Source organism: Elephas maximus (genome assembly GCF_024166365.1).
Source record: "Elephas maximus indicus isolate mEleMax1 chromosome Y unlocalized genomic scaffold, mEleMax1 primary haplotype SUPER_Y_unloc_1, whole genome shotgun sequence".
Lineage (NCBI taxonomy): Eukaryota > Metazoa > Chordata > Mammalia > Proboscidea > Elephantidae > Elephas > Elephas maximus.
Genome location: NW_026060237.1, coordinates 3,194,783 through 3,210,385, shown reverse-complemented (window position 1 = coordinate 3,210,385; position 15,603 = coordinate 3,194,783). Strand labels below are relative to the sequence as shown.

The 15,603-nt window shown below is 42.4% G+C and overlaps 1 protein-coding gene across 1 annotated transcript; it reads left to right on the top strand.

Annotated features, from left to right (window-relative positions):
* Positions 1-13,449: 13,449 nt before the first annotated feature.
* Positions 13,450-14,592, top strand: LOC126069894 (PC-esterase domain-containing protein 1B-like). The gene has a single exon (XM_049873540.1). The coding sequence runs from the start codon at positions 13,450-13,452 to the stop codon at positions 14,590-14,592; it is 1,143 nt and encodes a 380-aa protein (XP_049729497.1).
* Positions 14,593-15,603: the final 1,011 nt, after the last annotated feature.

Below are 15,603 nucleotides of genomic sequence, written 5' to 3'. Positions count from 1 at the left end.
GAAGGCATTGGCAAAAAAGAAGCTTCCGGGAATTGACAGAATACCAACTGGTATGTTTCAACAAATGGATGCAGCACTGGAAGGGTTCACCCCTTAATGCCAAGAAATTTAGAAGACAGCTACCTGGTCGACTGACTGGAAGTAATCCATATTTATGCCTATTCCCAAGATATATGATCCAACTGAATTCTGAAATTATTGAACAACATCATTAACTTCACATGCAAGTAAAATTTTGATAAAGATGGTTCAAAACAGGCTGCGGCAGGATTTTGACACAGAACTGCCAGAAATTCAAGCCAGGATCAAAAGTGGATGTGGAACAAGGATATCATTGCTGATGTCAGATGGATTCTGGCTCAAAGCAAAGAATACCAGAAAGATATTTACCTGTGTTTTATTAACTATGCAAAAACATTCAATTGTGTAGATCATAAAAAAATTACAGATAACATTGCAAACTTCAGAACAGTTTATTGTGCTCATGAGGAACCTGTACATAGATCAAGACACAGTCATTCAAAAGAATAAGGGAACACTGTGTGGTATAAAGTCAGGAAAAGTGTGTGTCAGGATTGTATTTTTCCACTATATTCATTCAATGCATAAGCTAAACAAAGAACCTGAGAAGCTGGACTACATGAAACAGAACAGTGCATCAGGATTGGAGGTAGATTCATTAATAACCTGTGATATGCAGATGACACAATTTTGCTGAAAGTGAAGAGGACTCAAACACTTATTGGTGAAGGTCAAAGACCATAACTTCAGAATGGGTTATACCTCAACATAAAGAAAAAATCCTTCCAACTGGACCAATAAACAACATCATGATAAACGGGGAAAGGATTGAAGTTATCAAAGATTTCATTTTACTTAGATCCACAATCAACACCCATGGAAGCGGCAGTCAAACATCAAATGGTGCATGCAGTGAGCAAATTTACTGCAAAATACAAATTTAAAGTGTTGAAAAGCAAAGATGTTACCACAAAGACCAGTTTGACACAAGCCAGGGTATTTTCATTCACCTCATATGGATGAGAAGACTGGATGATGAATAAGGAAGACCAAAGAAGAATCGACAATTTTGAATTGTGGTGCTGATGAATAATATTGGAAATACCATGGACTGCCAAAAGAGCAAACCTGTCTTGGAAGAAGTACAAACAGAATGCTCCTTAGAAGCGAGGATGGTGAGACTACGTCTCACGTATGTTGGATATGTTATCAGGAGGGATCAGTCCCTTGACAAGGGCATCGTGCTTGGTAAAACAGAGGGCCAGTGAAAAATAGGAAGACCCTCAGCAGGATGGACTGACTCAGTGTCTGCAGGAATGGGCTCAGGTATAACAATGATTGTGAGGATGGTGTAAGACTGGGTAGTGTTTCTTGCTGTTGCGCATAGGGCCCCTCTGAGTCAGAAGCAACTCGAGGGCACCTAATAACAACATTGGCAATGATTCCCACACGTGTGTTATTTTCTCATATTATATTGTCATCCATGTTGCTGTAATACTAGAAGCTCTGCCACTGGTATTTCAAATACCAGCAGGGTCACCCATGGTGAACAGGTTTCACCTGAGCTTCCTGACTAAGACAAACTAGGATAAAGGACCTAGTGGTCTACTTCTCAAAAGATTAGCCAGTGAAAACTATATTAAGGGCAAAGGGACATTGTCTGATATAGTGTCAGAAAATGAGCCCATCAGGTTGGAAGGCACTCAGACTAGGACTGGGGAAGAGCTTCCTCCTCAAAGTAGAGTCAACCTTACTGACAAGATGAAGAAAAGCTTTGGGGGCCTTCATTTACTCATGTGATGCAATTCAAAATGGGAAGAAACCCCTGAAAACATCCATTAATAATAACAATGTACATGAATAATCAGTGTACAATGAACGAATCTAGGAAAATTGTCCAGCTTTCACATGCACATGATGCAGTTGAAAATAGCATGGGGTGGCTCAGGCTCACCTTAGTCTTCAGGGTGATGACTTTGCTCTTCAACACTTTGAAGAGGTCCTTTGCAGCAGATTTACCCAATGCAATGCGTCTTTTGATTTCTTGACTGCTGCTTCCATGGCTGTGGATCGTGGATCCAAGTAAAATGAAATTCTTCACAGCTTCAGTCTTTTCTCCGTTTATCATGATGTTGCTCAATGGTCCAGTTGTGAGGATTTTTGTTTTCTTTATATTGAGGTGCAATCCACAGTGAAGGCTGTGGTCTTTGATTTTCATTAGTAAGTGCTTCAAGTCCTCTTCACTTTCAGCAAGCAAGGTTGTGTCATCTGCATAACGCAGGTTAATGAGTCTTCCTGCAATCCTGATGCCCCGTTCTTCTTCATATGGTACAGCTTCTAGTAATATCTGCTCAGCATACAGATTAAATAGGTATGGTGAAAGCATACAACCTTGACGCACATCTTTCCTGATATTAAACCAATCAGTATCCCCTTGTTCTGTCTGAACAATTGCCTCTTGGTATATGTAAAAGCTCCTCCTGAGCACAGGTATTCTGGAATTGCCATTCTTTGCAGTGTTGTCCATAGTTTGTTATGATCCACACAGTCGAATGCCTTTGCATAGTCAATAAAACACAGGTAATCATCCTTCTGGTATTTTCTCCTTTCAGCTGGGATCCACATGACATCAGCAATGATATCCCTGGTTCCAAGTGTTCTCCTGAAACCGGCCTGAATTTCTGGCAGTTCCCTGTCGATGATCTTCAGCAAAATTTTGCTTGCGTGTGATATTAATGATATTGTTCTATAATTTCCACATTCAGTTGGATTGCCTTTCTTGGGAATAGGCATAAATGTGGATCTCTTCAAGTCATTTGGCCAGGAAGCTGTCTTCCACATTTCTTAACATAGATGAGTGAGCACCTGCAGGGATGCATCTGTTTGTTGAAACATCTCAGTTGCTATTCCATCAATTCCTGGAGCCTTATTCTTCACCAGTGTCATCAGAGCAGTTGGACTTCTTCCTTTAGCACCATCAGTTCCTGATCATGTGCCATCTCTTGAAATGGCTGAACATCGACTAATTCTTTTTGGTATAATGACCCTGTATATTCCTTCCATCTTCTTTTGATGCTTCCTGTGTCATTTAACAGTTTCCCCATGGAATCCTTGACTATTGCAACTCAATGTTTGAATTTTTTCTTCTGCCTTTTCAGCTTGAGAAATGCTGAGCATGTTCTTCCCTTTTGGTTTTTCATCTCCAGCTCTTTGTACATGTCATTATGATACTTTACTTTGTCTTCTCGAGACACCCTTGGAAATCTTCTGTTCAGTTCTTTTAGTTCATCAATTCTTCCTTTTGCTTTAGCTGCTCAACGCTCAACAGCAACTTTCAGAGTCTCCTCTGACATTCATTTTGGTCTTTTCTTTCTTCCTGTCTTTTCAGTGACCTCTTGCTTTCTTCATGGATGATGTCCTTGATGTCGTTCTACAACTCTCCTGGTCTTCAGGAACTAGAGTTCAAGGGGTCAAATCTATTCTTCAGATGGTCTCCAAATTCAGGTGGAACACACTCAAGTTCATATTTTGGCTCTCATGGATTGTTCTGATTTTCTTCTGCTTCAGCTTGAACTTGCGTATGAGCAATTGCTGGTCTGTTCCACAGTCAGCCCCTGGCTTTGTTCTGATGGATGATATTGACCTTTTCCACCGTCTCTTTCCACAGATGTAGACAATTTGATTTCTGTTCCTTCCATCTGGCAAGGTCCATGTGTATAGTCACCGTTTATGTTGGTGAAAAAAGGTATTTGCAATGAAGAAGGCGTTAGTCTTGCGAAATTGTATCATTTGATCTGTGGCATTGCTTCTATCACCAAGGCCATATTTACCAACTACTGATCCTTCCTCTTTGTTTCCAACGTTTTCCTTCCAATCATCATTAATTATCAATGCACTTTGATTGCATGTTTGATCATTTTCAGACTGTAGCAGCTGATAAAAATCTTCTGTTTCTTCAACTTTGGCCCTAGTGTAAATTTGAACAATAGTCATATTAACTGATCTTCCTTATAGGTGTATGGTTATTATCCTACCACTGACAGAGTTGTACAACAGGATAGACCTTGAAACATTCTTTTTGACGATGAATGCAACACGATTTCTCTTCAAGTTGTCATTCCCGACATAGTAGACTATATGATTGTCTGATTCAAAATGGCCAATACCAGTCCATTTCAGCTTATCAATGCCTAAGATATCAATGTTTATGTGTTCCATTTCATTCTCGACATTTCCAATTTTCTTAGATTCATAATTCGTACATTCCAGGTTGCGATATTAATGGATGTCTGTAGCTGTTTCTTCTCATTTTGAGTTGTGCCACATCAGCAAACGAAGGTCCCAAAAGCTTTACTCCATCCACGTCATTAAGTTTGACTCTACTTTGAGGAGGCAGCTCTTCCCCAGTCATCTTTTTAGTGCCTTCCAACCTGGGGAGCTCATCTTCCAGCACTATATCAGACAATGCTCCGCTGCTATTTGTAAGGTTTTCACTGGATAATGCTTTTCAGAAGTAGACTTCTGGGTCCTTCATCCTAGTCTGTGTTAGGCTGGAAGCTCAGCTGAAACCTGTCCTCCATGGGTGACCCTGCTGGTATCTGAATACTGGTGGCATAGCTTCCACCATCACAGCAGCACGCAAGCCCCTACAGTACAACAAACTGTCAGACACGTAGGGGTGCAAAGACCTGGAGTACAAAAACCAAAAGGAAAGAACATACTCAGCATTTCTCAAGCTGAAAGAACTGAAGAGAAAATTCAAGTCTTAAGTTGCAATACATATACTAAGCAAATAATTTGAGAAGCTGGATTATATGAAGAAGGAGTAGACATTAGGATTGGAGGAAAAAATTTTAACAACATGCGTTTTGCAGGTGGCATAACCTTGTTTGTTGAAAGTGAAGAGGTCTTGAAGCACGTATTAAGATTAAAGACCACATCCTTTAGTACGTATTACACCTCAACAAAAGGAAAACAAATATCTTCACAACTGGACAAATAAGCAACATGACGATGAATGGAGGAAAGTTTGCAGTTGTCAAGGATTTCGTTTTACTTGTATCCACAATGAACACCATGGAAGCAGCAGTCAAGAAATCAAAAGATACATTGCATTGGACAAATCTCCTGCAAAGAAACCTCTTTAAAGTGGTGAAAATAAAAATTTTTGACTTGAGGACTAAGGTGAATGTGACCCAAGCCACGGTGTTTCCAATCACCTCATATGCATTTGAAAGGTGGACAATAAGAAGAAGAATCGATGCCTTTGAATTGTGGTGTTGGAGAAGAATATTGATTATACCATGACTGTCAAAAGAATGAACACATCTGTCTTGGAAGAATTACAACCAGAATACTCCTTAGAAACAAGGATGGCAAGGCTTCAACTCACATACTTTGAACATATTATCAGGAGGGATCAGTCTCTGCAGAAGGCCATCATGCTTGGTAAAGTGGAGGGTCAATGAAAAAGAGGAATACCCTCAATGAAATAGATTGACTCAGTGGCTGCAAGAATGGGCACAAGCATAGCAACAATTGTCAGGATGGCACAGAATTAAGAAGTGTTTTATTCTATCGTACATAAGGCAACTATGAGTCAGTATTGACTCGATGCGCCTAACAAGTTGCAATTTTGGAAGATTGTATGGTGAAAACATTAAACAACACAAGGAGCATGAAAAGAAGATGGAAGGAGTACACAGAGTCATTGTAGCAAAAAGAATTTGTTGACGCTCAACCATTTCAGGAAGTACCATATGATCAAAAACCGAAGCTGTTGAAGGAAGAAGTCCAGGCTTCACTGAGGGCATTGGTTAAAAAAAAACAAGGTGCCAGGAATAGACAGAATACCAAGTGAGATGTTTCAACAAACGGACCCAGAGCTGGACATACTCCCTCATCTATGCCAAGAATTTTGAAGATAGTAACCCGGCCAACCAACTGGAAGAAATTGATATTAGTGCCCATCCCAGAGAAAGGTGATCGAACAGAATGCAGAAATTATCAAATAATACCATTATTATCACACACAAGTAAAATTTTGCTGAAGATCATTTGAAACCAAATGCAGTAGTACATTGAAAATGTACTGCCAGAAATTCAAGCTGGAGACAGAAGAGGACACGGAATGAGGGATATCACTGCTGATGTCAGATGGATCCTGGCTGAAAGCAGAGAATACCTAAAACATGTCTACCTGTGTTTTATTGACCGTGTGAAGGCATTCAACTGTGTGGATCATAATGAATTATGAATAACATAATGAAGAATGGGTATTCCACAACACTTAACTGTTTCGATGAGGAATCTACATATACTAAGATGCAGCCATTCCAACAGAATGAGGGGATATTGCATAGTTTTAAATCAGGAGGGTGACTTAAGGTTGTATCCTTTTACCATACTTATTCGATCCACATGCTGAACAAAAAAATCCATGACGCCGAACTATACAAGAAGAAAGGGGCATCAGGATCCAAGGAAGACTCATTAACTGCCAGCAATATGCAGATGACACAACTTTGCTGGCTGAAAGTGAAGAACACTTGAAACACTCATGATGTCAAAGACCACAGCCTTCAATATGGATTACACCCCAATTTAGAAAAAAAAACAGAAACCCTCACAAGCTGACCAGTACGCAATGGCATGATAACAGATTGAATTTGTCAAGGATTTCATTTTACTTGCAACCACCATCAATACCCATAGAAGCAGCTGTCAAGAAATCAAAAGAACCGTTGCGCAGGGCAAATCTGCTGCAAAAGACCTCCTTAAAGTGTAAACAAGCAAATATGTCACTTTAAGATCTAAGGTGCACATGACCCAAGCCCTGGTTTTTTCAGTTCCTCATGTACATGCGAAAGCTGGACAAAGAATAAAGAAGACTGAACTGATGCATTTGAATTATGGTGTTGGCAAAAAATATGGAATATACTGTGGACTGTTAGAGGGAGCAAAGCTGTATTGGAAGAAGTAAAACGCGGCCAGAATGCTCCTTAGAGGAAGGATGGTGAGACTTCACCTCTAGTACTTAGGATATGTTATGGAGGGACCAGTCCTTGAAGAAGGACATCATATTTGTAAAGTAGTTGTCGTTGTTGTTAGGTACCATTTAGTCAGTTCCAACTCATAGTGACTCTATATAAAACAGAACAAAACACTGCCTGATCCTGCCCGGACCTGTGCCATTCTTACAACTGTTGTTATGCTTACGCCCGTTGTCTGAGCCACTGTGTCAGTCTATCTTGTTGGGGGCCTTCCTCTTTTTCACAGACCTGTAAAGTAGATGGTCAGCTAGAAAGAGGAATACCCTCAACAAGATTGGTTGACACAGTTGCCACAACAGTGGGCTCAAGCGTAACAACAATTGTGAGGATAACACAGGCCCGGGCAGTGTTTGTAGGGTCTGTATGAATCAGAACCAACTCTAAGCACCTAACAACAGCATTGCAAGTGATACTGCTTACTTGATTTCCTTTTCTGATCTCTTATTGTTGCTGTACAGAAAACCCAAGTGATTGATGTGTTGATCTTGTAGCCTGCCTCCTTGCTTTATTTTTCTATTTGTTCTAGCAAATCTGTTGTGAATCCTTCAGGGTTTTATATGCATGTTATCATGTCATTTCCATATAGTTTTATGTCTTCTTTTCTACTTTGGATACATTTTTCTCTCTTTCTTTCCTCCCTCCCTCCCTTCCTTTTTTTCTTTATTCTTACTGTGCTCAGTAGGACTTCTGAAACAATATTGAATATAAGTTGTGATAGGGGCCATCCTTGTCTCATTCTCCTTGCAAAGGGAAGGCTCTGGTCTTTCTTTACTGACTTTTGTATTGTCAGTTGGTTTTTCATAGATGCCCTTAATCGCGTGAAGGGATTTCCCCTCTTTTTCTATTTTGTCAAAAGTTTTAATAAGGAAATGGTGTAGGGTTTTATTAAAATAAATTTCTACATATATTAAGATGATCATATGATGTTTCTTTTTTTAATGTGGTATATTACATTGATTGATGCTGAATGTTGAACCAGCCTTACATTCCAGGAATAAATACAATTTGATCGTGGTGTAATTTTTTGTTGAATGTGCTATTGGATTCTGTTTGCTAAAATTTTGTTGAGAGTTTTTACGTCTATATTTATGAGGGATATTGGTCTGTAGTATTCTTTTCTTGTGATGTCTTTGTCTGGCTTTGGTATCACAGTCATGCTGGCTTAATAGAATGAGTGAAGAAACATTCCTTTCTGTCCTGTATGTTGGAAGAGTTTGAATAGGATCAATGTTATTTCTTCTCTGAATGTTTGCTAGATTCTCCAGTGAGGCCATCTAGTCATCTGCTTTTTTTCTTTTTCTAGTTAGTGGAGAGGGATGTGTTTGATGACTGATTGAATCTCCTCTTTTCTTACGGGCTAGTGGATATTTTTTTTTGTGTATATGTGTGTTAGTAGCAGTAGGTTATGTTCTAGGTGTACGTGCATTTCATCTAAGCACTCCAGTTTGTTGAAATGTGACTTTCCATAGCATTCTCTTATGTTCCTTTTCATTTATCTGTTGTAATGTCTCTAACTTCAGTTCTTATTTTGGTTATTTGCATTTTCACCATTTTTTTTTAATCAGTTTAGGCAGTGGACTGTCTATTTTATAGATTTTTTTAAAGAACCAACTTCTGGTTTCATTGACTCTTTCAATTCTTTTCCTATTTTCAAGATCATTTATTTCTCCGAGGATGTTTATTATTTTCTTTTTTCTGATAGTTTGGTATTTTTTGCTGTTCCATTTCTATTTCTTCATGGTGGAGAGTTAAACCATCAATCTGGGATCCTCATTCATTCATAATGTAATCACTCAATGCTAATAATTTCCCTCAGGAATTCCTTCACTATCCCCTATATATTTTGGTATAGTGTATCTTCATTCTATTTAATTCTAATTTTTTAAAAAATATCTCTCCTCTTTTCTTCTATAATCCTTTGTATATTTAGTAGTGTGCCACTAATTTCCTTAATTATCAAGCCCCTTTACTTCCTGGTTTTGGTTTCTAACTTGATTCTGTGAAAGTCTCAAAAGATGCTTTGTATGGTTTCAGTTTCTTTATGTTGATTAAAGTTTGCTTTGAGCACTAAAATTTTGTCTATATTGAAGAATAATCTTAGTTCATTGGAGAAGAATATATGTAGAGCTGCTGTGGGGTAGAGTGTTCCATGAACGCCTGTTGGGTCCAATTGTTTAATAGTGATATTTAAGTCTTCTGTTTCCTTATTGATCTGCTTTCTAGTTCCTTTCATAACAGAAAATGGTGTATTAAAGTTTCCTACTATCGTAATTTTTCATACATTGGTAGCACAATCATTAAGAGCTTGGCTGCTAACCAAAACGTTGGCAGTTCAAAAATACCCAACAGCTCCGCACGAAAAAAGACTACCTATTCTATTCTCTTAAAAATTTAGCCAAGGAAACTCTATGGGGCAGTTCTACTCTGTCCGGTAGCATAGTTAGGAGCCGGGATTGATTCAACTGCACAAAACGACAGCTATTATTGCACACCTTTCCATTCTCTGCTCAATTCTGTCAGAGATTGCTTCATATATTTTGAGGTTTTGATGTTGGATGCATATTTGTAATTGTTACTTCTTCTTGAATTTACATAGTTGTTCTTTTATCTTTTATAATATTAATGTAATGTCTAATTTTTTCAGATATTATCACGCATTTTGCTTCGGTTGCTATTTGCATTGACTTTTTTTTTTTCATGTTTTAGCTTTTAAACTATGTATGTCCTTGTTCCTAAGGTGTAGAGAGCATATAGACGTATCATGCTTTTTTTTTTTTTTATCTTCTTTGTGTGTGTTTTATATTTTTTCAATCCATTCTGCTGCTCTCCACCTCTTAATAGGAGTATTTATTTACATTTACGGTGATTATCAGTATGGGTAGATTTACTTCTGACATTTTGTTTTACTTTTTTCTTGTTTTAATTTTGGTGAAATTTATGGTTTCTTTGTTCTTTACCTTCAGTGCTGAATTCTTTATGAACACGAGTTTTTCTTCATCTTATTTATTATTTTCTTGTGAATACTGAGACATTTTGTTTGCTTCACTATTTTCAGGAATGATTTCTTTTTATTTACTTTTTTTTTTTGCTTTCCATGAGATTCATATTTAACACCTCACATTTATAAGAAACTAATATATCTAGATTACACCTTGACTTCCTCAACATAAAAAAAAATCTGTGTTGACACTCATCCTCCCTGTTCTTTAGGTGCTATTATCAATTACATCTTAGTTGCTTCACTTTCCCTTAATATGAATGTAAATTATTTTATTGTTGTATGTATTTAGCTCCTATTTTCTGCATATAACTTTACCTTAGTTAAGTATTCGCCATCCAAAAGTGTCATAGGTGTCGTGTTTATACTGACAATGCTTTTGTGCATGTACCCCTTCAGGTTCTCTTTAGTGCCATTACCTTTCTTTGTGGAAGAGTCCTTTTAGTACTTCTTGTAGGGCTGATCTGGTGCTAACAAATTCCCTTCATTTTTGCTTATCTGAGAATGCCTTAATTTCTCCCTTGTTTCTGAATGATATTTTTGCTGTGTATATTATTCTTGCCATTTTTTTTTCTCTTTCTGCACTTCGAATGTCATCCATTACTTTCTTGCTTCTGTGGTTTCTGAAGATATAACTAAAACTAATTGCCACTGAGTCAATTTAGACTCATAGTGACCCTACAGGACATTGTAGAACTGTCCCACAGGGATCCTAAGGAGCAAACGGTAGGTCTCAACTGCCAACTTTTGGACAGTGAACCACTGTACCATCAGGGTTCCTTGTGAAGATAAGTCAGGACTTAGTTGGGACAACTTGTATATAACAGTTTTTTCTCATTCTCTCCAAATTTTCTCTTTGTTCTTGGTTCTCAGCAGTTGGATTATGAAATACCTTGGTGAATTTCTTTTAGATTCTATCTTACATGTAGTTCACTGAGCTTCTTGGAGATCATATTTCCTTTCTTTGTGATGTTTGGGAAGTATTCTGCCATTACTTCTTCAAAATTTCTTTCTGGCCCTCTCACTCTCATCTCTGCCTGCTGCCCTCATAATGCGTAAGTTATTTTTCTTGATGGTCTCTCTCAGCTCTCTTAGGCATTGTTTGTCTTCCTTCATTCCTTTTTTTTTTCCTGTTGCTCTTCAGACTAACCTTTCTCAATATTCTGTCTTTATGTTCACTGGATGTCTCTGTCATTTCAATTCTACTTTTATGTCCTTCCATTTTGCAGATCATCTCTTTTGTTATTGAGCTCTAGTATTTCTATATATAGATTACTTTTTTCACTTTTCTCTTATTAAAGTTTTTTTTTTATTGTTTTTCTGATTTTTTAAATATATTTTTCTGTACTTTTCATTATCTCTTTGAACATACGTAATTCTAACAATACAATCCTTGTTGAGTATTTCCATTATGTGACCTTTCTCAGGGACCATTTATTTCCTCTAAATTTGGTCAGTGTATGAGGTATGGTTTCCTGTCTCCACATATGCTATCTAACTGACTGTTGTATTAGAGACACTAAGATTTACTGATTTATTTAATATTTAATTTGTTTGATTAATAGACCAGGACTGTGGCTTCCTCCCCTTTTCTTTAGGTTGCTCTTCTTCCTCATTGTTTCTTCTGGTGGTTCAAAGAAACTTTCATCTTAGCCGTGGTCACTCAGCCAAGACACTAAATCAACACCAATCTGTATTAAGGAGAGGGAGGGGAAGGGTTCTTTTATCAAAGTTGATGTCATTATCCTGTTGAGAATTAGGCCTTGGATTTCAGCCAGGAATCTAGCACCAGTATGCAAGGGGTAAGGAAATCATGCTACATCTTAGTAAGAATTAGGAATGGTGCTTTCAGCCAGGAGGTCAACATTTATATTCAAGGGAGAGGAAGTCATTGTACGTGGAACAACTACTGACCAGTTGCCATCATGCTGAATCTGACTCATAGCAACCCCAGATATTGCAGAGTAGTAATGTACTCCACAGGTTTTTTTGTTTTTTAAGTCTATGCCCTTTGGGAAGTTGATAGCTAGAACTTTCCCTTGAAGGGTCTCTGTGTGGACTCAAACTGTCAGTCTTTCTGTTAGCAGTCATATGTTTAATGGCTTGGTCCACCCAGAAGATAGTGTCATAATTTAAGGAGGGAGGGTGTTCAGATTAGCAGATCCAATGGCTGGCAGAGCCACTGTGGAAAAGGGTCTGAGCATTTCTCAAAGCAACGATTGTTCTACCACCACACCAGCAGACAAGTGCAGCTCCGGGCTTTTATCAAGAGCTGGAGCTCTCTTTTTGCACAAGTCCACCTACAAAAGTGTAATAGCAGCCTAATTTGTAAGAGCTAGAAGTCGGATACTAAGCTCACCCTGCTTGAACCGCACCAGAGGCCATTTCTTAGTGCAAAAAGGTGGTGGACGGCAGGAGTTCTACACTGGACACCCCGGGGGGATTCCCAGAGAGGCAGAATGACTGCCCAGAAGGTGCTCAGGCAGGGTAAACCGTCGACCTACATTACATACCGTAGGGTTCCTTTGCATCTATTTTCCAAAGGGCAACGCTGGGTAAATGCGGAGGAGCTGTGTGGTGGCCAGGCCTCAGCTCAGGAGCACTGGGTGTGCAGATGGAAGAGTGAAGGGTGGGCTCCTTGGGGACACCATCACGGCCAGTACCTTGTGGATATGGCTTCCCACACCCCGATTGTGACGCTGTGTTAGAAGTGGTCTCCAGACTTTACCCTGGGACAAAGACAGTGATCGGTCATGGGATGTGTTCTTGTCATTTCTTAGACGGGCAGGAATACTCACAATGGGATTGGGAAGGAGAGACAAAATGAAAACAAAGACAAAATAATTGTGGAACTAAGATGAGTATGTTTTCCTGAGTATTCTCGCCAACGCTGCCTGGAAATCCTGGATGTGGATCCACCACCGACTGGGCCACGCCCTGGAAGTGGCTTGGTTCTCCCAGTGGACAGACCTTGTCCCAGTGCCTGGAGCACAGATGGTGGCTGAGGCGGGAACAGCCTACATCCTTCCAGACCAACAGCATCAGTGTCAGCACCGCTGCCCTCCACCAGGGGGAGCCAAGCCGGGTACGGGGGCAGGGCCGTGGGTTCAGAGATCACACCGTGGGCCTAGGGATTGGCGAGACGGCTTTCAGGGCCCCGGACGCTGCCCCCTTTCTCCGCCCGGTCCAGGCCCAGGCCAGTCCAGCTGCATTAAACAGCTCCCCGTCTGCCCGCCCGGCCGCCCCCACAACCGCCAGCCAGCCAGCCAGCCAGCCTTCTCTCCGTCTCTGGCAGCAGCCGCTCAGCCCTCGGTCCAGAGCTCTTTCGGGACCCGCCCTGAGGGAAGGCAGGAGCTAGGCCACCTTCGCCCAGCCACCATGGTCCACCCGAGGGCGTCCGAAGTCCGGCAGCTGCTGCACAACAAGTTCGTGGTCGTCATGGGGGACTCGGTGCAGAGGGCCGTGTACAAGGACCTGGTGCTCCTGCTGCAGAAGGACTGCCTGCTCTCAAGCAGTCAGCTGAAGGCCAAGGGCGAGATGAGCTTCGAGCAGGACAGGCTCCTGCACGGCGGCTGGTGGGGCCGTAGGCACAACGGGACCCACTACCGCGAAGTCCGCGAGTTCTGCTCCACACACCACCTTGTGCGCGTCTACTTCCTCACACGCGCCTACTCCCGGTACGTGGAAAAAGTCCTGCTGGAGCTGCTGAGGGGCGAGCACGGCCCAGACGTGGTCATCATGAACTCCTGCCTCTGGGACCTGTCCAGGTATGGCCAGGATTCCATGTGGAGCTACAGGAGGAACCTGGAGGCCCTGTTCTGGCGCCTTCGCCAGATGCTGCCGGAGTCCTGCCTCGTGGTGTGGAACACTGCCATGCCAGTGGCTGAGACGGTCTCAGGGTGTTTCCTGCCGCCTGAGGGCATGCCCCCGACCGCGTGCCTGCGGGAGGATGTGGTGGAGGCCAACATCTACAGCGCCGCTGAGGCCAGCAGGCTCGGCTTCGACGTGCTGGACTTGCATTTCCACTTTCGGCACTTCTGGCAGCACCGGCAGCCAGATGGCGTGCACTGGAACCAACACGCTCACCGAAGGCTCTCGCACCTGCTGCTGGCCCACCTGGCCAATGCCTGGGGCGTGGACCTGCCCTGCGATGAACTGGTGGGCAGTGAATCTGGGAAGGCCCTGGGAGCCTTCTCAGAGGGCCCGCGAGCTACAGGCTGCTCCAGCGCCACGGAGGTGAATCCAGTGAGGAGGCCCCGCCTTCGCGCCCACCTAGGCCGGTGCGCCCTATCGCTCAGTCCTGGAGACCCCCTGTATCCCCGCCCCAGGTTCGCAGGTGCTTCCAGCCCCGCCGCCATGGCTCCACTTTGCCGTGGGACCAATCCCTGCAGCGCCAGCCATGCTCTGGCGATGCCTATGCGCAGCACACTAGATATGGCGAGGAAGCAAACCCGACCACTGGCCGGCAGCCCTGCCACGGCCGAATACATAGGGCCTCTGATTCTCACCCGCGCCGTGTAGTTCACCGGGCTTCTCCGCCTTACACCCCAGGTCCCCCTGCAGGGCCAGAGAGGCGCAGGGGCAGGGACCGCAGCCCCGGACGTGACCAGGGGCAAGGATTCCGTAGCCACCCCTCCATGTAGGCCGTCCTCTCCCCCTTGGACCCTTCCTTGGGGGATGGCCTAGGCATGCAGGTGTGGAACACCTCCAGCCACCCCTCCACCCCTCTCAGCAGCGACAGGCCTTACAGGAGCAGATACCAGACGTACACCCCCACGGCTGTCTCCTCCTTGCCTTGATGTGCAAGCAAACTGAGAATTAAAAAAGTGCCTTCACAAACACAATGTCTGTCTCTGCGGAGTCTTTGTGGGGCTGCGCCCTGGCAGTGTGTCCATAATGGATCAGTGTAGCCTGCCACTCCCATTATGTTCTGGGTGCCTTTTGGGGCAAGGAGCAGGGAGTCCAGAATGCCTTCTCGGGGGCTTCCCCTGCTTTCAGGGCCAAAGAGGCAATCAGGCGAAATCCATTCCTTCCAATTACCTGTAGTTTCTGTAGAAGAGTTGCTTGTTCAGAAAAGCCCCGAGGTTGAGCTGCACTTCACCACTTAGCAAGATCCAATGCTCAATTCAGTGAGCTGACATTAAGTGTCTCTCAGGGCTGGTGAAGAAACAAGCCTCCCAGACCGTTTTCTATACCCATAAGGTGAATTAATTTATTTGCACACACTTGGGAGACTGACAGCTTTTCTAGCAGCCAGGGGGTTTCGTTGGCAGAGGAACCAGCTCCTCTTTCCTCACTTGAGGAGCTTTTACTTAATGGAACAATGCGCCTTAAGGACAAACGGGGAGGGGAGGCCGCCAGGGAGGAGATGGGACTCAGAGTGATCTCAAGCATGCTAAGAATGAATGAGCAATTCCAGGGCTGGTTACGGAAAAGAAGAAATGACGCCTTTTGGGCTTGAAATGATTTAAAGCATTGTTAAAGGAAATGTCAAAAGTTGGTGTAAGAACCCGCGATACTGTTGGCCCGAAA